Source organism: Alosa sapidissima, chromosome 7, assembly GCF_018492685.1.
Source record: "Alosa sapidissima isolate fAloSap1 chromosome 7, fAloSap1.pri, whole genome shotgun sequence".
Classification (NCBI taxonomy): Eukaryota; Metazoa; Chordata; class Actinopteri; order Clupeiformes; family Clupeidae; genus Alosa; species Alosa sapidissima.
The window spans coordinates 1705911-1726652 of NC_055963.1; the positions used below are offsets into that span (position 1 = coordinate 1705911).

Consider the following 20742-nt stretch of genomic DNA (forward strand, 5'->3'; position numbering starts at 1 on the left):
TTTGTTCGGTAGACACACACATGTTCCAGCATCTTACTTTCCCAGATGTTCACTTGGATAACGGTCACAAGATAGAACATCATAGAGAACAGCATAGAGATAGAACAACATAAAGAGTCACTAACTAAAAATGGAAGAGCACAAAAGTAAACATTCTTCTTTATAGGATCATATCTTATCTAGAATCTAGACAAGGCTATATAATAAAGGCTCATTGAACCACTGGGCAGTTGATGAAATTGAATATAAGCAACAGAATACCAATATCAAATAGTTGAACACACTCTCTATCTCTCTGTACATATCCATTAATTTAGTGTCATAACATTCTCATTAACATATTATTAAAAGAACATATTCTAGATTATGAAAAATCTGACAAAGACCTGTCATATGGAGCCAGTGTGTGTGTGTGTGTGTGTGTGTGTGTGAGAGAGTGTGTGTGTGTGTGTGTGTGTGTGCATGTGTGTGTGCGGCTGTGTGTGTGTGTGCGTGCGTGTGTGTGTGTATTTGTGTGTGTGTGTGTATTTGTGTGTGTAGGTGTGTGTGTGTGTGTGTATTTGTGTGTGTGTGTGAGTAAAGACCTGTTATATGGAGCCTGTGTGTGTGTGTGTGTGCGTGCGTGTGTGTGTGTGTGTGTGTGTGTGTGTGTATCTGTGTGTGTGTGAGTAAAGACCTGTCATATGGAGCCTGTGTGTGTGTGTGTGTGTGTGTGTGTGTGTATCTGTGTGTGTGTGTGAGTAAAGACCTGTCATATGGGGCCAGAGTGTGCAGCACTTCTTTACCTTTTGAACCTTTTGCCAGTAGCCAGCACCTCCATAAATTCAGTTGGTGTGTGTTACTACTTTTCATTCTAGATTTTGACACATGATAGACAATTTTGACACAGGATATGTTACGCTACATTTAGTCACATTTAACATGGCTTTATTTGAATGGTACATTTCTTGGGGTTAGCAATGGAAATGGCATGGTTTTACTGTACAGTAAAAAACAATGTAAAAGTAGTTTACTTATGCATGGAGTTATACAGAATATTATTTAGCTAAACACTAAAACAATTGTAACACTAGCAATGTTAGTGATGGAGGTTTGCAAGTCCATTAAAACAGCTCCTGTGAAAAAGTGCAGATTTAGTGTTTTTCAATAATTCTCTATATTATAATTATAACATTCAAACTGTGGATTATTTGAAATATACTGTAGTACCTGTTCCAGGTCTTTCTCTTCCTCCTCCATGTCAAAGGCAAGCTCTGTCTTGGCTCTGTGCATCTAAAACCCCAACACACAACTTAGTCAGTCATTATGACCCATCCATCTAAAACCCCAACACACAACTTAGTCAGTCATTATGACCCGTCCATCTAAAACCCCAACACACAACTTAGTCAGTCATTATGACCCATCCATCTAAAACCCCAACTCACAACTTAGTCAGTCATTATGACCCGTCCATCTAAAACCCCAACACACAACTTAGTCAGTCATTATGACCTGTCCATCTAAAACTTAAAACCCGGATTGCTGCTAAACACCTGGTTTTTAGATTTGTCATTTTTAACTAGGTGGCGCAGTATGGGATGTGCTGACTGGCCCCTTCAGGCCAACATACCAAACAAAGCTGCTTATCCTATAGGGCCCTACGCGGTTCTCCGTATGTTCACAGACTATATAGTATATAGTATAGTATACAGCAGGGCTCTATAATTGGACGTCATTTGTACTGGCCCTTTAAAAAAAATGTTTAATCTCTAGCAAGCGCATGAGCTGTTGTCCACTCTTGCATCTCTCGCTCGCTTTAGTCCTGCAGCCACTGTACCTCAGCCCATTGCACAAGTCAGGCTACATTACAATTCATTACATTTGTACGTAAGTTGAACCTAATAGTTCCATCGTTTCAACCTAATTTGGCACTACGTTGGAGTTTATGAACTACTAATATTTTACAGGTTGTACCACACAAATAGTTTCTGTCAACAATATCGCAAAAAAACACAGGCAGAATTTCTGCAAAACTTTGTGGAAAGGTGGAGCAGATCCGACTCAAAGGGAATTTCAAAGCATTTCTATATAGTAGCCTGGCTATTTTTTTCGCAACGATAGCGAAAACTTGGAGTCTCCCTGTGTCCATTTAGTGAATGATGAATTTGTGCATAGCCTAGATGCTTGCCGATGTTCTTAATTTCTTTACGTTTTACAACATAAACAAATGCAATAATAGTCTAGTGAAGTCAGAAATGAGCTTGTCTAAAGGCCTCTTGGAAATCATGTGGCATGTTACATTAAATGCGCACTCAATTGCGATTCGAAGCAAAAAGTATCACTGATACTTGCATATTTGCATATAAATTGCATATTTAAATGTGGCGACGGCAAAACATTTTGTGGTTAAAGTGAATCGTAAACTATAATAACCAAAGAAAGTAAAGGAGGCTGTGGTTTAACTAAATAACCGTGTTATTTACAGATTTCATTCCATATTAGCCACCAACAACCGGCTAATGATGGTGTTATGCATGTACAAAATCTCAGTCAGAAAATAAGATACAGTAATTATTAAAGATAATGCTCATGACACTTATTCATGTAATTTCTTGTCTGCCTTCCATATCAAAATGGCCATCCCATATGAATCTCTGCGTTTTGCCATACATTCATAATTCTTATGATGTGAAAATGTTATTGATCCGATCATTGTGAATGGGTTAATGGCTTTAAAGGTGGACTTGCCTTGTCCAGGGCGCTGGGTTAATTTAAGGTGGACTTGCCTTGTCCGGGTCGCTGGGTTAATTAAAGGTGGACCTGCCTGGTCCGGGGCGCTGGGTTAATTAAAGGTGAACTTGCCTGGTCCTGGGCGCTGGGTTAATGGCTTTAAAGGTGGACACTCCTGGTCCGGGGCGCTGGGTTAATTTAAGGTGGACTTGCCTGGTCCGGGACACTGGGTTAATAGCTTTAAAGGTGGACTTGCCTGGTCCAGGGTGCTGGGTTAATTTAAGGTGGACTTGCCTGGTCTGGGGTGCTGGGTTAATTTAAGGTGGACTTGCCTGGTCCGGGGCGCTGGGTTAATTTAAGGTGGACTTGCCTGGTCCGAGGCGCTGGGTTAAGTTAAGGTGGACTTGCCTGGTCCGAGGCGCTGGGTTAAGTTAAGGTGGACTTGCCTGGTCCGAGGCGCTGGGTTAAGTTAAGGTGGACTTGCCTGGTCCGAGGCGCTGGGTTAAGTTAAGGTGGACTTGCCTTGTCCGAGGCGCTGGGTTAAGTTAAGGTGGACTTGCCTGGTCCGAGGCGCTGGGCGCGGCTGCCCGATGCTGTGAGGAGAGGATGGCGTCGTGCACCGAGAGGAAGAGGTGACCGCGTGTGATGCTGCCGTCCTCAAACACTCCACCTGCCTCCAGCTCCTCATACACCTGAGCTACATGAACCCACACACACACACACAAACACACATGTACACACACACATGCACACATGCACACGCACACATGCACACGCACATACACACATGCACACATACGCACACACACACATGCACACACACACATGCACACACACACAGACACACACACACACACACACGCACACACGCACACACAATTTCCAGGTATGCTATTATATTCCATATAAATAATGGGTTCAGAAGAAACATATAAGCCCACACACACACATCACACATCTGTTCTTATGTTAAAACATATAAGGCCATTGGATATGTGTTTATGTGCTGTTCTTATGTTAAAACATATAAGATATGTGTTTATGTGCTGTTCTTATGTTAAAAAATATAAGGCCATTGGATATGCGTTTATGTGCTCTTCTTATGTTAAAACATATAAGGCCATTGGATATGCGTTTATGTGCAGTTCTTATGTTAAAACATATAAGGCCATTGGATATGCGTTTATGTGCAGTTCTTATGTTAAAACATATAAGGCCGTTGGATATGCGTTTATGTGCAGTTCTTATGTTAAAACATATAAGGCCGTTGGATATGCGTTTATGTGCTGTTCTTATGTTAAAACATATAAGGCCATTGGATATGCGTTTATGTGCTGTTCCTATATTAAAACATATAAGGCCATTGGATATGCGTTTATGTACTGTTCTTATGTTAAAACGTATAAGGCCATTGGATATGCGTTTATATGCTGTTCTTATGTACTGTTCTTATGTTAAAACATATAAGGCCATTGGATATGTGTTTATGTACTTTTCTTATGTTAAAAAGCCCAATTATGACCAGATGTAGATTTGTATGAAAGCAGGGCTTACCTTGTACGTTGGCCAGGTAAAAGCTGATGCCCAACATCTCATAACTCTTCTTCATCTGCATATTCAAAACAGACACCTCACATCAGTTGCACTCAATGGTTTAGACTAGAAAACAGTCTGGCTCTTGAGTTAGACTAGAAAACTTCAACAGTCTGGCTCTTTAGACTTCTAGAGAACTTCAACAGTTTGGCTCTTTAGACTAGAGAACTTCAACAGTCTGGCTCTTTAGACTATTAGAGAACATCAACAGTTTGGCTCTTTAGACTAGAGAACTTCAACAGTCTGGCTCTTTAGACTAGAGAACTTCAACAGTTTGGCTTTTTAGACTACTAGAGAACGTCAACAGTCTGGCTCTTTAGACTAGAGAACTTCAACAGTCTGGCTCTTGATTTAGACTAGAGAACTTCAACAGTTTGGCTCTATAGACTAGAGAACTTCAACAGTCTGGCTCTTTAGACTAGAGAACTTAAGCAGTCTGGCTCTTTAGACTAGAGAACTTCAACAGTCTGGCTCTTTAGACTAGAAAACTTCAACAGTCTGGCTCTTTAGACTAGAGAACTTCAACAGTCTGTCTCTTGATTTAAACTAGAGAACTTCAACAGTCTGGCTCTTGATTTAGACTAGAGAACTTCAACAGTCTGGCTCTTTAGACTACAGAACTTCAACAGTCTGGCTCTTGATTTAAACTAGAGAACTTCAACAGTTTGGCTCTTGATTTAGACCAGAGAACTTCAACAGTCTGTCTCTTTAGACTAGAGAACTTCAACAGTCTGGCTCTTGATTTTGACTAGAGAACTTCAACAGTTTGGCTATTTAGACTGGAGAACTTCAACAGTCTGGCTCTTTATACTAGAGAACTTCAACAGTCTGGCTCTTTAGACCAGAGAACTTCAACAGTTTGGCTCTTGATTTAGACAAGAGAACTTCAACAGTCTGGCTCTTGATTTAGACTAGAAAACTTCAACAGTTTGGCTTTTGATTTAGACTTGAGAACTTCAACAGTCTGGCTCTTTAGACTAGAGAACTTCAACAGTCTGGCTCTTTAGACTTCTAGAGAAATTCAACAGTTTGGCTTTTTAGACTAGAGAACTTCAACAGTCTGGCTCTTTAGACTAGAGCACTTCAGCAGTCTGGCTCTTTAGACTACTAGAGAACATCAACAGTCTGGCTCTTGATTTAGACTAGAGAACTTCAACAGTCTGGCTTTTTAGACTAGAGAACTTCAACAGTCTGGCTCTTGATTTAGACTAGAGAACTTCAACAGTCTGGCTTTTTAGACTACAGAACTTCAACAGTCTGGCTCTTGATTTAGACTAGAGAACTTGATTTATACTAGAGAACAGTCTGGCTCTTTAGACTAGAGAACTACAACAGTCTGGCTCTTTAGACTACTAGAGAACTTCAACAGTTTGGCTCTTTAGACTAGAGAACTTCAACAGTCTGGCTCTTTAGACTACTAGAGAACGTCAACAGTCTGGCTCTTGATTTAGACTAGAGAACTTCAACAGTTTGGCTCTTTAGACTTGAAGTTCTCTGGTCTAAAGAGCCAGACTGTTGAAGTTCTCTAGTATAAAGAGCCAGACTGTTGAAGTTCTCCAGTCTAAATAGCCAAACTGTTGAAGTTCTCTAGTCAAAATCAAGAGCCAGACTGTTGAAGTTCTCTAGTCTAAAAAGACAGACTGTTGAAGTTCTCTGGTCTAAATCAAGTCTGGCTCTTTAGACTAGAGAACGTCAACAGTCTGGCTCTTGATTTAGACTAGAGAACTTCAACAGTTTGGCTCTTTAGACTGGAGAACTTCAACAGTCTGGCTATTTAGACTAGAGAACTTTAACAGTCTGGCTCTTGATTTAGACTAGAGAACTTCAACAGTTTGGCTCTTGATTTAGACTACAGAACTTCAAAAGTCTGGCTCTTGATTTAGATTAGAGAACTTCAACAGTCTGGCTCTTGATTTAAACTAGAGAACTTCAACAGTCTGGCTCTTGATTTAGACTAGAGAACTTCAACAGTTTGGCTCTTGATTTAGACTAGAAAACTTCAACAGTTTGGCTCTATAGACTAGAGAACTTCAACAGTCTGGCTCTTTAGACTAGAGAACTTAAGCAGTCTGGCTCTTGATTTAGACTAGAGAACATCAACAGTTTGGCTCTTTAGACCAGAGAACTTCAACAGTTTGGCTCTTTGTTTAGACAAGAGAACTTCAACAGTCTGGTTCTTGATTTAGACTAGAGAACTTCAACAGTTTGGCTTTTGATTTAGACTTGAGAACTTCAACAGTGTGGCTCTTTAGACTAGAGAACTTCAACAGTCTGGCTCTTTAGACTATTAGAGAACATCAACAGTTTGGCTCTTTAGACTAGAGAACTTCAACAGTCTGGCTCTTTAGACTAGAGAACTTCAACAGTTTGGCTTTTTAGACTACTAGAGAACGTCAACAGTCTGGCTCTTTAGACTAGAGAACTTCAACAGTCTGGCTCTTGATTTAGACTAGAGAACTTCAACAGTTTGGCTCTATAGACTAGAGAACTTCAACAGTCTGGCTCTTTAGACTAGAGAACTTAAGCAGTCTGGCTCTTTAGACTAGAGAACTTCAACAGTCTGGCTCTTTAGACTAGAAAACTTCAACAGTCTGGCTCTTTAGACTAGAGAACTTCAACAGTCTGTCTCTTGATTTAAACTAGAGAACTTCAACAGTCTGGCTCTTGATTTAGACTAGAGAACTTCAACAGTCTGGCTCTTTAGACTACAGAACTTCAACAGTTTGGCTCTTGATTTAGACAAGAGAACTTCAACAGTCTGGCTCTTGATTTAGACTAGAAAACTTCAACAGTTTGGCTTTTGATTTAGACTTGAGAACTTCAACAGTCTGGCTCTTTAGACTAGAGAACTTCAACAGTCTGGCTCTTTAGACTTCTAGAGAAATTCAACAGTTTGGCTTTTTAGACTAGAGAACTTCAACAGTCTGGCTCTTTAGACTAGAGCACTTCAGCAGTCTGGCTCTTTAGACTACTAGAGAACATCAACAGTCTGGCTCTTGATTTAGACTAGAGAACTTCAACAGTCTGGCTTTTTAGACTAGAGAACTTCAACAGTCTGGCTCTTGATTTAGACTAGAGAACTTCAACAGTCTGGCTTTTTAGACTACAGAACTTCAACAGTCTGGCTCTTGATTTAGACTAGAGAACTTGATTTATACTAGAGAACAGTCTGGCTCTTTAGACTAGAGAACTACAACAGTCTGGCTCTTTAGACTACTAGAGAACTTCAACAGTTTGGCTCTTTAGACTAGAGAACTTCAACAGTCTGGCTCTTTAGACTACTAGAGAACGTCAACAGTCTGGCTCTTGATTTAGACTAGAGAACTTCAACAGTTTGGCTCTTTAGACTAGAGAACGTCAACAGTCTGGCTCTTTAGACTGGAGAACTTCAACAGTCTGGCTCTTCACAGTCTGGCTCTTTAGACTAGAGAACTTCAACAGTCTGGCTCTTGGTTTAGACTAGAGAACATCAACAGTCTGGATCTTTAGACTAGAGAACTTCTACTAAAGGACTTCAACGGTCTGGCTCTTTAGACTAGAGAACGTCAACAGTCTGGCTCTTGATTTAGACTAGAGAACTTCAACAGTTTGGCTCTTTAGACTGGAGAACTTCAACAGTCTGGCTATTTAGACTAGAGAACTTTAACAGTCTGGCTCTTGATTTAGACTAGAGAACTTCAACAGTTTGGCTCTTGATTTAGACTACAGAACTTCAAAAGTCTGGCTCTTGATTTAGATTAGAGAACTTCAACAGTCTGGCTCTTGATTTAAACTAGAGAACTTCAACAGTCTGGCTCTTGATTTAGACTAGAGAACTTCAACAGTTTGGCTCTTGATTTAGACTAGAAAACTTCAACAGTTTGGCTCTATAGACTAGAGAACTTCAACAGTCTGGCTCTTTAGACTAGAGAACTTAAGCAGTCTGGCTCTTGATTTAGACTAGAGAACATCAACAGTTTGGCTCTTTAGACCAGAGAACTTCAACAGTTTGGCTCTTTGTTTAGACAAGAGAACTTCAACAGTCTGGTTCTTGATTTAGACTAGAGAACTTCAACAGTTTGGCTTTTGATTTAGACTTGAGAACTTCAACAGTGTGGCTCTTTAGACTAGAGAACTTCAACAGTCTGGCTCTTTAGACTACTAGAGAACTTCAACAGTCTGGCTCTTGATTTAGACTAGAGAACTTGATTTATAGTAGATAACAGTCTGGCTCTTTAGACTACTAGATAACTTCAACAGTTTGGCTCTTTAGACTAGAGAACTTCAACAGTCTGGCTCTTTAGACTACTAGAGAACTTCAACAGTCTGGCTCTTTATTCTAGTTCTTCCAGAGCGGGGTTGTACATTCAGTTTGTTTAGTAGCCCCAAGCCCTGCAGCACCACAGCCCTGCGTGCGTCAGGAGACATGGTGTGGAGTGGTCAGCACTGAGAGGATAAGCAGGTTCACTTGAGAGGGGCGAGGATGGTAACGTTCACCTTGGTGAGAACTTTGATGCCCATCAGGTCGATGAAGCTGACTCCTGCCAGGTCCAGGACAAGAGTGTGGAAGGGTACAGGATGCGTTTCCATGGTGATGGGAGAAGGGGGTTGAGAGCCGGCGCGCTGGTCAGTCTGGTCCGTGTCATCGCAGTGGAAGTTTACGTAACTGGTGGGCGTGGTCTGCTCGTCCAGGTGAAAGTCTTGCTGGAGCTGTAGCTGTGACGTGGTCTACATCAGAGTCACCAAGGGACACACACACACACACACACACACACACACACACACACACACACATACACACACACACACACACATACACACACACACATACACACACACACATACGCACACACATACAGACATACGCACACACACACACACACACACACACACACACAGCATTATTTCAGAGCCATAACATGCAAGACAAGAATGTGAGTGGTGTGACGGATAAGATGGAACATAATGGTTTTCGGTCCTCTCAGACCTTCACCTGTGGCTTCATGAACAAGAGGGAACCTACAGTTCGTCTCCTCTCCACGTTCTCCGCGTTCTCCGCGTTCTCCTGCAGCTTCAACTCTCTCGTCTGCTTCTTCAGGAACTTCTTTCTGGCCAGGAGGAGCTTGCCTGGGTCCAGTCCAGTCTACAATCACACATGGACATACAGAATCTATAATCACACATGGACATAAAGAATCTATAATCACACATGGACATACAGAATCTATATGTACTAGATATGGAATACAGAATCTATATGTACTAGATATGGTATATAGAATCTATATGTACTAGATAAGGTATATAGAATCTATATGTACTAGATATGGTATATAAATATATATTTTTTAAAAGGTCTGATATTTTAAAAAACCTGAAAGAGCACTGAAACACACTTAGTGCCTGGTTTACCTTTTTGATGACCTTTTGACGGAATATATCAGCATTGGCAAAGTAGAGAGGAGAGCAGTAGCAAACTATTTTCACTCCAGACAGAGACTGCACCTGCAGAATCACACCAATAATGGCCATCACTGAAATGTGGGATATCATAAATGCTCTCATTGAGGCTTTGGACAAACCAAGACATACTTTACTGTAGACTTTGGGATTTTTGTAGATGTCTGTGTCCATTATCTGACCCACCTCGGACCCATTCCGACTGAGATTTAATCATAAAAAAATGATATCAGTTGATGAGACCATGTGAAATAGAAATGTGAGATTGAAATCCAGATGATGTTAATGTAAGAATTTACACACACACACACACACACACATACATACAGACACACACACACACACACACACACACACACACACACACACACACACACACACACACGCACACACACACACAGACACGCAGCTGAACCATGTGAAATAACTGCAGGGCTTGAAATCCAGATGATGTTGATGTAAGAATTTACAGTGCAAGTCTAACTTAGACTTCAGGAGGCCATGGACTCAGATAATAAAGAAAACTAAACTAGTAAACTAGCATAACTAAGAAAACATTTACCAGTAAGTGTCTTTTAGTGTATTTCTCATTTCAACAGAAATGTCTTTTAAATTAATAAGAATAATATAATGAAAATCTTAAATGTGCAACAAAATTTGTGTTGATACATATGGACGTCCTCCCAACTCACAACTGAGTCTGAAAGATGACCACCAGGATAGAAAACCCAACTCCAACAGCCACACCATACGGTAAGCTCAGGAAGAACGTGGCCAGGAAGGACACGACCCAGACGCACTGCAACAGAGAGAGAGGTGTGTTCAATAAGCACCGCACAGTGCGACCCAGACGCACTGCAACAGAGAGAGAGGTGTGTTCAATAACTAGCGCACAGTGTGACCCAGACGCACTGCAACAGAGAGAGAGGTGTGTTCAATAACTAGCGCACAGTGCGACCCAGACGCACTGGAACAGAGAGAGAGGTGTGTTCAATAACTAGCGCACAGTGCGACCCAGACGCACTGCAACAGAGAGAGAGGTGTGTTCAATAACTAGCGCACAGTGCGACCCAGACGCACTGGAACAGAGAGAGAGGTGTGTTCAATAACTAGCGCACAGTGCGACCCAGACGCACTGGAACAGAGAGAGAGGTGTGTTCAATAACTAGCGCACAGTGCGACCCAGACGCACTGCAACAGAGAGAGAGGTGTGTTCAATAACTAGCGCACAGTGCGACCCAGACGCACTGGAACAGAGAGAGAGGTGTGTTCAATAAGCACCGCACAGTGTGACCCAGACGCAAAGGTGTGTTCAATAAGCAGCGCACAGTACGACCCAGACGCAAAGGTGTGTTCAATAACTAGCGCACACTGTGCTAGCTAACACGTTTCTCTGGTCTTCCACGACTGTTTGTAGCTCATCTCAAACTGATATAAGATACTTACAGACACAAAGGAGAAGATGCAAGTCGAGGGACACGACTTGCCAGATTACGAGGGCTTTCATCTAATCTAATGATTGGCCGGAATAAGTAATGAGCTATTTCTAGAAAATACTGGCTTGTGTTTCAGACCAGGACAAATACAGGTGATTAAGCACAATTTGGTTTCTGATCTTGCATCCATTGTTGCCCAAATGAAGGCTTTCCTCACACTCCCCACCAAGTGGACGTAGCGACTCACACACTCCAGCTTGCTCTTCTTCCACAGGTAAAAGGGGTCAGACAGCTGCAGCAGTGTGTTCTTCAGGTTGACTGCAATTAGGGCTCCAAGAACAGACTGAAACCGTGTAAAAGGACACAGACACCCGTAGCAATGACTGGTTTTGATATGGCCTCACATGGCTTTAAGAACACACAGTGGCCAGGCTCATGAGCAAATGTCCAGTGCAGACCAGGGTCCAGAGGATACTCACTTTGGGCAACGGTTTGAGGAAGGCCCCCAACGCCAGCATGGTAACCATGACAACCAGCATTACACACAGACTGGCAAACTGAGAGTGAAGACAACACACACACACACACACACACACACACATCATAATAATACACACATCACAACATACACACATCATAATAATACACACATCACAACACACATCATACTAATACCCACGTCATAATACACACGTCATAATAATACACACATCATAATAATAACTCTGTGTCATTCCTTAATTAAAGGTGCTGTGTTAGTACACTAGCATCACTACGGTCCTCATTACTTCAGCATTATCTGTGATATTTTGCCTAATCATTTTAGATGTGATATTTAGTGTGGTACTCTCCTGGTGTGTTCTGGCCCAAATATGTCACTTCTGTAATGTAGCTTTGCAACTCACTGACCTGGGAGGAGCCGCCCGCACTGTCCACAGCCAGCGTGACGGACAGGGCGCAGCAGATCACATGGATCTTAAAAAATGACCCCAGGAAGTTACTGCAGCCCAGAGCCAGCATCTCCTGCAGAGACAAACGGACAGTGCAGTGGATCCCTTTAAGATCCATCTGAATGATACAATCTCAACACAGTTCAGCATAGACAACACTCTTGTACAGGTGTGTATAGACACGCAAGCACATGTGTCTGGGTGTACAGGTATGTACAGTATAGACGCACAAACCCATGTGTCTGGGTGTACAGGTATGTATAGACACACAAGCCTGATGGGTGTACAGGTGTGTATAGACACACAAGCCTGCTGGGTGTACAGGTGTGTATAGACACACAAGCCTGCTGGGTGTACAGGTGTGTATAGACGCACAAGCCCATGTGTCTGGGTGTACAGGTATGTATAGACACAAGCCCATGTGTCTGGGTGTACAGGTGTGTATAGACACACAAGCCTGCTGGGTGTACAGGTATGTATAGACACACAAGCCTGCTGGGTGTACAGGTATGTATAGACACACAAGCCCATGTGTCTGGGAGAGGAGCCGTGTTCGCACCTGGTTTGGGTCCACATCGTAGCCGTGTTTAGCTGCCAGAGTCCGCCCCATGGCCAGGTTGATGACGTAACCCACGATGGCGAGAGAGAACGCAGTACTTAGCATCTCGTCCCACTCAGACACCGCGGGCAACATGGGCACAGGGAACCTACAAAACGAGCAGTAACATGGGCAGAGGGAACCTACAAAACGAGCAGTAACATGGGCACAGGGAACCTACAAAACGAGCAGCAACATGGGCACAGGGAACCTACAAAACGAGCAGGTAACATGGGCACAGGAAACCTACAAAACGAGCAATAACATGGGCACAGGAAACCAAAACGAGCAGTAACATTGGCACAGGAAACCAAAACGAGCAGTAACATGGGCACAGGAAACCAAAACGAGTGGGTAACATTGGCACAGGGAACCTACAAAACGAGCGGGTAACATTGGCACAGGGAACCTACAAAATCAGTTGGAGATTTCACATTTCAGTGAACAATCAGAAATAATAAATCTGCACTTTCTCTCACAGCTTCAAAACTATGGTACACCAGACACTACTGTTGAGATGTCGTAGTACTAATTCGACGTAACACAGATGACAGAACCTTGCTTGATAACCCCAGTGACGTGCTCACGAGGGCTGCTCTGTTGATGATGTCTGTGCTCACGAGGGCTGCTCTGTTGATGATGTCTGTGCTCACGAGGGCTGCTCTGTTGATGATGTCTGTGCTCACGAGGGCTGCTCTGTTGATCGTGTCTGTGCTCACGAGGGCTGCTCTGTTGATGGTGTCTGTGCTCACGAGGGCTGCTCTGTTGATGATGTCTGTGCTCACAAGGGCTGCTCTGTTGATGGTGTCTGTGCTCATGAGGGCTGCTCTGTTGATGATGTCTGTGCTCACAAGGTCTGCTCTGTTGATAGGGCTGCTCTGTTGATGGTGTCTGTGCTCACAAGAGCTGCTCTGTTGATGTTGTCTGTGCTCACGAGAGCTGCTCTGTTGATGCTCTGTTGATGATGTCTGTGCTCACGAGAGTTGCTCTGTTGATGATGTCTGTGCTCACGAGAGCTGCTCTGTTGATGGTGTCTGTGCTCACGAGGGCTGCTCTGTTGATGGTGTCTGTGCTCACGAGGGCTGCTCTGTTGATGATGTCTGTGCTCACAAGGGCTGCTCTGTTGATGGTGTCTGTGCTCACGAGAGCTGCTCTGTTGATGATGTCTGTGCTCACGAGAGCTGCTCTGTTGATGCTCTGTTGATGATGTCTGTGCTCACGAGAGCTGCTCTGTTGATGATGTCTGTGCTCACGAGAGCTGCTCTGTTGATGGTGTCTGTGCTCACGAGGGCTGCTCTGTTGATGATGTCTGTGCTCTTTTGATTTGGTGATTTTGTTGCTGATGTCTAGCACAGGGAATTGAACACCTCTCCTGAGTATATCTGATATGCGGAAATCCTTTGGCCTAAACGCAGCGTCACACTCTACTAGCGGCCGAACACTGTGGCAATGCATTTGACCATCCAGAGGATGCCTTACCCGAGAGGATGCCTTACCCGAGAGGAATCTCCCCCACTACGTCCATGTGGTAGATCTTCGGGAGACCCAGAGGACCAGAGACAGCAGTGGCCACGACCACCTAAAGGAACGTCAACACTTACAACACATTCCAAGAGAGGGCGCTGTTGTTCCATCCCAGCTCAACTCTCATCTAATAAAGTAGAATCATTCTTTTTTTCATACTTTCATTCCTGATTCTTTTTTTTTTTGCCAGAAAACATTGTCAATAAGCAGCTCATCCTTATGCCATACTGGGCAATATAGATATGATCCTTATGCCATGGCATAAGGATCCATATATAGATATGGCAGTATGGCAGGATCCATATATAGATTTGATCCTTATGCCATACTGGCCAATATAGATCGACCTCTCTCTGACCGTCACCACGGTCTTACTGTGAATGATGCCATCCTGGCACCTGTGACTGACCTCTGGAGGCTGAACCCGCAGCATAAAGCGCTACCGGGTGAGACGCCTCTTCCTCTTTTCCTTCCTCGCCTCGATTCTGAGACCGGTAAGTTCAAAAAGTTGTGTGTTCTAATCCATCACGTTGTTGTGCAGGCGCCTTGAGCCCCTGAGGAAAGTCCCCCCTTTGTTGTATTAGCAAATAGCTTAGGCTGCATCGCGTTTCAGTTGTGCTAACTTTTACTGCCTATGTGACTACAGGTACAAGTTAAAGTTACGTTGAACACTTCAAAATAGCCTTTATCGGGTTGTCTTGTTTTCCCCCTCATGTTCGCGTGTAGGGTTGGGAAATTAAGTTTCCCTTAACTCATTGAATGCCAAGCTGTTTTCAGAAGCTTTGTCCTAGAGTGCCAGCAATCTAGACCATTGTTGATGATTTTTGTACAGCCACAGCATATTCTGTGTTATAGCTATGAACACATACAATGGCTCATTTAAAAGGTGAGACTTTAAGCTCTAGTGAGTGCAAACCGTGTATTTCTACACGCCTCTGAGAAATCCCAAGCTAAACAGTGGCTAGTAAATCGTTTTTTTTCTAGAAATGGAGAAACATTTCATGCCCATATTTTCAAATATTTCATTTCCATTCATCACAGAGTTCCCAAAATCACATATTAGGTGTGTTAGAGTGTCTAGTTTCGTAATTAAAAAAAAAGCTAAAAACATAATATTATGTTTTTGGCACTCAACGCATGGGAAGGAAGGCACTCAATGAGTTAAAGGGGCAGTGCTGATGGTGTACTGTTAAATAATTTTTTGAATTACAGCCTACTCCTGTCTTTGGAGCAAAGTTAGACTTGTGATTTTTTGTAGCCCAGAAGTGGGCAGTTTTGTTAATATTTATGAAACACTGTATGAACAGTATTTGTGTTTGTATTATCTAATTAGCAGAATTTTTACTGCTTTAGCCTGTGTTATATAGCCTACCACACAATTATTATACAATTGTTTACCCCCACTCCAATTAGAGTGATTGTTTAAAATAAAGCCAAATAATAAGCTGCATAGCATCCCTTCGCCACTGTTCCCAGTAGGCTGGGTTGTTCGCCCCTAAGCCGCTGTTCGCAGCAGGTGGGTTTATAGTGTGTCCTTAGCCGCTGTTCGCAGCAGGTTGGATAACATTGTCCGGGTTATACATCTGTCTCTGTTAGCCACTGTTACCATTGTGCTACGTTGTTTGGCCCTTAGCTGCTGTTCGCGGTAAGTTGGGTCACTTCTCCCCTTAGCTACTGTGCGCAGTAGAGGGGTGTTCACTTTCCCCTTTGCGGCTGTGGTGAGAGAGGTAAGTTTTCCCCTCTTTAGTATTTTCCATATTGCGACTAGTATGGCCTCCCACGCTTGCTGTTATTGTGGGATAGGCTTGGTGGCCACCGTGAGTGTCCCTTTTGTCTGGGCAAAGCACATCTCCTCCAAGACGTGGAGGATCCATGCCCAGCAGCAGTTGACCTGCCACTGGAGGAGAGAGCCCCGGGTTTACGTGACATTGCACAGCCAGGGGCACAATCCCTCCCCGCCTGTGGACAGGAGCAGGCACCCAGCCCTGAGGGTCAGTCCCTGAAGCGAAAGCCGAAGTCCTCTCACAAACATGAGAAAAGGAGGGCATCAGGTGAGCTATATTCCCCTACACATAGCCTTGCCTCTGCCCCTAGAGATTTGTCTGGGGTTGAGAATGTACAGGTCCAGCTCTTGTCAGCCATTCGTGGTCTGTTGGGCATTCTTTTCAATTTGCCTACCAGTACAGCTCCAGTAGAGTCAGACCGCTCAGCGGCAACCTCCCCTGAGCATCTTCCATCTTTCCAGCAGCCACAGTCTGTAGACCCGGATATTATCTCGCTTTATGCACAGGGCTCTCTCTTGGAGGATGAGCCAGACCAGCAGGACAGCGACGAGTTGCATACCGTGGCCTCCTCCCGTTCAGAGGGTTCAGCATCGGTTGACGAGGGCACAGAGGCTCCTTGTGACCTGGTATCCAGGGTCCTATCTGCAGCTAAGATTGTGGGGCTCTCAATACCAATAGAAGACCCTGGCCTCACTGAGGGTGTTTGGGCTGGCGTCACCCAGCCACGTCCCTCAACCTCTCTCCCTGCAGCAGCAGACTACTGCCAGATGCTGAGGAGGGCCTGGGGTACTCCTAGCAGATCCCCTCAATTTAATTATGGGTGTAGGAGGCTGGCCAAGGCCTTTTATCCGCCTGATACAGGTTTGGGGGACATGCCACCGGTGGAGAGGGAAATGGCAGTCTTGACCCCCCTTGGACCAACCAGGGTTACCGCTGATCCCCACTGCCCTAGCAGGGAGTGTGACAAGACTGATCGCCTGACTTGTAGGACCTATAATGCTGCTGTGCATGCTGCCCGCTCAGGCAATGCCCTAGCAGTCCTTTTAGCGGCTATTAGACAGACTGTTGCATGTGACCAGGATACCAGAGATCTGGTTGATGCGGCCTTGTCCACTCATGCCCAGTTGACCCGAGACATAGGGGCAGCTATGTCCTCGGCTATTCTGACTCGCAGGCAGATCTGGTTGGCCCAGACATCCCTCCCTGAGAACATCAAAAGGGAACTCACTAATATGCCCGTGGAGCCTGCTAGTGTATTCCACCCTAGCTCGCAAAGCTTGCTGGATAAGGCTCAGCACTCACTGTGCACTCGTGAGACTGTCCAGAGGACGTTTTGGTGCCCTGAGGTTAGAACAGCTAGCCGACAACGCTCATATCCTGCTTTCAGGGTCCCTCAGGAGCCCTGGACGGGTAATGTGCACTGCAAGGAGACAGCAGCACTTCCAGCCGTGAACAGCAACTAGAAGAGCTGCTCAGGCTAGGCCTCCCCCCAAGGGTCCAAGGACCCAAGGGGGCCATGCATAGCATTTGTGGTACAGCTGCCGAGATGCACTCCCAGCTATGCCTGGACAGCTGGGAGAGACAGACTTCGGACCCCTGGGTACTGGAAACTGTGGCAAGGGGTTACCGGCTCCAGTTCCGGCAGCGACCCCCACCCTTTTCTGTGGTCCGTGTGACCAAAGTGAAGGACCCACTCCAAGCAAATACCTTGGCAAAGGAAATTGCAACATTGCTCCAAAAGGACGCCATTGCCAAAGTAAGTACCAGCAAACAGCAGGCTGGCTTTTATTCAGCATATTTCCTCGTCCCCAAGAAGGACGGTGGGCTGCGCCCCATTTTAGACCTGCGTCGCCTCAATACTTACATCAAGGTTTTACCCTTCAAGATGCTGCACACAAGGCACATCCTCGAGTCCGTAGAATAGGGCGAGTGGTTCACCACCATAGACTTGAAGGATGCATACTTCCATGTGGCAATCCACCGCGAGCATTGGAAGTTCCTGCGGTTTGCCTTTCAAGGCCAAGCCTAGATCGGGAGTTCAAAATACTTCCGTTCAGCTACTCTCCCTACCCAAGGGTATTTACCAGGGTGGTCGCAGCCGCCTTGGCGCCACTCCAAAGAAGGGGGATAAAGATCATGCCCTATCTAGACGACTGGCTGCTCTGTGCTCCATCTCGCGAGCAAGTCGTACTGGATACGGAAACTGTGCTGTCTCACATTCAGTCTCTTGGCTTCAAGGTCAACTTGACCAAGTGCAACCAAGACAGGAAACCACCTTTCTAGGGCTCCACCTGAACTCGCTCACAATGAGGGCATCTCTTACCCCTCACAGAGTAGCCAAGATTCTGGCAGCCCTTGGCACTTTTCACCGGGGCAAGCATGTGAAATTGCTTCACCTCCAGAGGTTACTGGGGCTGATCTCTGCGGCAGTGATGGTAATGCCATTGGGCCTCCTCAGGGCCCGACCCCTACAACGGTGGGTGAACTCCTTCAAACTCCACCCACGGAGGGACAGGCATGTGAAACTCAGGGTGACACAGACATGTTTGTGGGCCTTGCTCCCTTGGCGGGACAGCAGATGGCTAGCACAGGGAGTACCCCTGGGCAGCATACCCTCCAGACGGACACTGGTGTCCACAGATGCCTCCCTGACTGGCTGAGGAGCAGTCTGGGAGGGACGCATGGTCCAGGGTCTGTGGGGTCCTCCCTGGGACACCGCACATATCAACATCTTGGAACTCAGGGCGATACACCTTGCCCTCAGAGCTCTCCTTCCCTACATTCGGGGGAAACATGTCCTTGTGCGAACAGACAGCTCTGCTGCTGTTTACTACATAAATCACCAAGGGGGCATGATGTCTCAAGGTAGTGCAGAAACTCCTTTGTTGGGCATTCCCGAATCTGGCCTCTCTGAAGGCAATTTACATTCCTGGGGTCCAGAACCAGGCAGCAGATCTCCCGTCCCAGTCCGGACCTCCCTCGGGAGAGTGGAGGCTCCACACAGAGGTGGTGGAAAGTTTGTGGGCACGCTTTGGCCTAGCCCAGGCGGATCTATTTGCATCAGGGGAAACGACCCATTGCCAGATGTGGTATTCCCTCAGGCATCCGGTCGGCCCGCTTGGGCTGGATGCGTTGTCTCACGAGTGGCCGGACGGATTGCTATACGCTTTTCCCCCGCTGCCCTTGATCCCGCATGTACTGAGCAGAATTTCTTGGGGACATTACAGAGTCCTGTTGGTGGCCCCACATTGGCCCGCGAGACATTGGTTCCCAGCTCTACTTCGTCTTGTGAAGGGCCAGCCTTGGCCTCTGCCACTCAGAGCAGACCTTTTGTCGCAGGTGGGGGGCCAGATTTGGCATCCCAGGCCGGCAGTTCTACAACTCTGGGCCTGGCCGCTCCTCAGTCCTTGCCTTTGGAATTGAATGAGGCAGTCTTGGAGACCATTGGTAATGCCAGGGCACCCTCCACCCGTATGAACTATCAGCAGAAATGGAGTTTTTTCTCTGGATGGTGTCAAGGTCAGGGGCAAGACCCCAAAACCTGTCAAGTGGCACTAGTGCTCCTCTTTCTCCAGTCTCTCTTGGATGCTGGGAGGGCAGCCAACACTTTGAGGGTATACACGGCAGCTATATCTGCATTTCATGTACCAGTAGACGGTCTTTCTGTTGGGAAACTCCCGATGGTGTCCCAATTTTTAAAGGGTGCTAAGCGCCCATCTTGGGACCTCCCCCTAGTGTTGAGATCTTTGACTGTGGCTCCGTATGAACCTTTGGAGCGGTCGGAGCTGAAATATCTGACTCATAAGACGGTGTTTCTCTTAGCCATGCTAAGAGGGTGAGCGAACTGCATGCCTTGTCTGTGAGTGCAGAATGCATGAGGTGGAAACCAGAGGATATGGGCGTGTCTCTCTGGCCTAACCCCCTTTTTCTACCTAAGGTGTTGACCCCTCAATCAGTTAACCAGGCTATTTAACTGGAGGCATTCCATCCTGAGCTGGTTGACCAGTCAGAGGTGGCTCCTGATTCACTGTGCCCAGTTAGGGCTCTGAAGGCTTATCTTGAGCGCACCAGGCAGCAGAGGCAAACTCACACACAGATGTTTGTGTGCTATGGAGGTCGACAGTCTGGCCAGCCAGTGTTCAAGCAGCGCCTATCTTACTGGCTGGTGGACACCATCTCTCAGGCTTACTCTGGACAAGGTTTTCCAATCCCAGAGGGTCTGGTGGCTCACTCCACACGCAGCATGGCCACGTCCCGGGCTGCTTTGAAGGGAGTTGCTATTAATGATATATGTGCTGCCGCGTCCTGGAGTACTCCTTGTACCTTTGCCAGGTTTTATCGGGTTAACGTGACCTCTAGTACTGTTGGCTCCACTGTTCTTAGAGCCGCTTCTGAACAGATGGGCCCCTTGTGACACTGTTGGTACTAGGCATCCACAGTAAGACCGTGGTGACGGTCAGAGAGAGGTCGATATAGATTGTAAGTTATGTCCATAACTATGGATCTATGAGACCGAACGATGACCGTCACCATCTCTTGTCACTCCGGATGAATGCGAGGCGTTCCAGGCAAGAGGAAGAGGCGTCTCACCCGGTAGCGCTTTATGCTGCGGGTTCAGCCTCCAGAGGTCAGTCACAGGTGCCAGGATGGCATCATTCACAGTAAGACCGTGGTGACGGTCATCGTTCGGTCTCATAGATCCATAG

General features: G+C 45.6%; 1 protein-coding gene across 1 annotated transcript in view; it reads right to left on the reverse strand.

Moving 5' to 3' along the window:
• Positions 1-904: 904 nt before the first annotated feature.
• LOC121714244 (solute carrier family 26 member 9-like) overlaps positions 905-20742 on the reverse strand; it is a 33199-nt gene continuing 13361 nt past the window's right edge. Inside the window, exons 7-20 of the mRNA XM_042099530.1 lie at positions 14225-14307; positions 12690-12837; positions 12090-12203; positions 11660-11737; positions 11428-11523; positions 10437-10543; positions 9877-9946; positions 9697-9789; positions 9278-9427; positions 8782-9012; positions 4267-4321; positions 3273-3409; positions 1210-1272; positions 905-1115 (exon numbers count right to left, since the gene is read on the reverse strand). Coding sequence (XP_041955464.1) covers positions 1104-1115; positions 1210-1272; positions 3273-3409; positions 4267-4321; positions 8782-9012; positions 9278-9427; positions 9697-9789; positions 9877-9946; positions 10437-10543; positions 11428-11523; positions 11660-11737; positions 12090-12203; positions 12690-12837; positions 14225-14307 — 1437 coding nt within the window. The 3' untranslated portion in view covers positions 905-1103. The remainder of the gene's footprint in view (positions 1116-1209; positions 1273-3272; positions 3410-4266; positions 4322-8781; positions 9013-9277; positions 9428-9696; positions 9790-9876; positions 9947-10436; positions 10544-11427; positions 11524-11659; positions 11738-12089; positions 12204-12689; positions 12838-14224; positions 14308-20742) is intronic.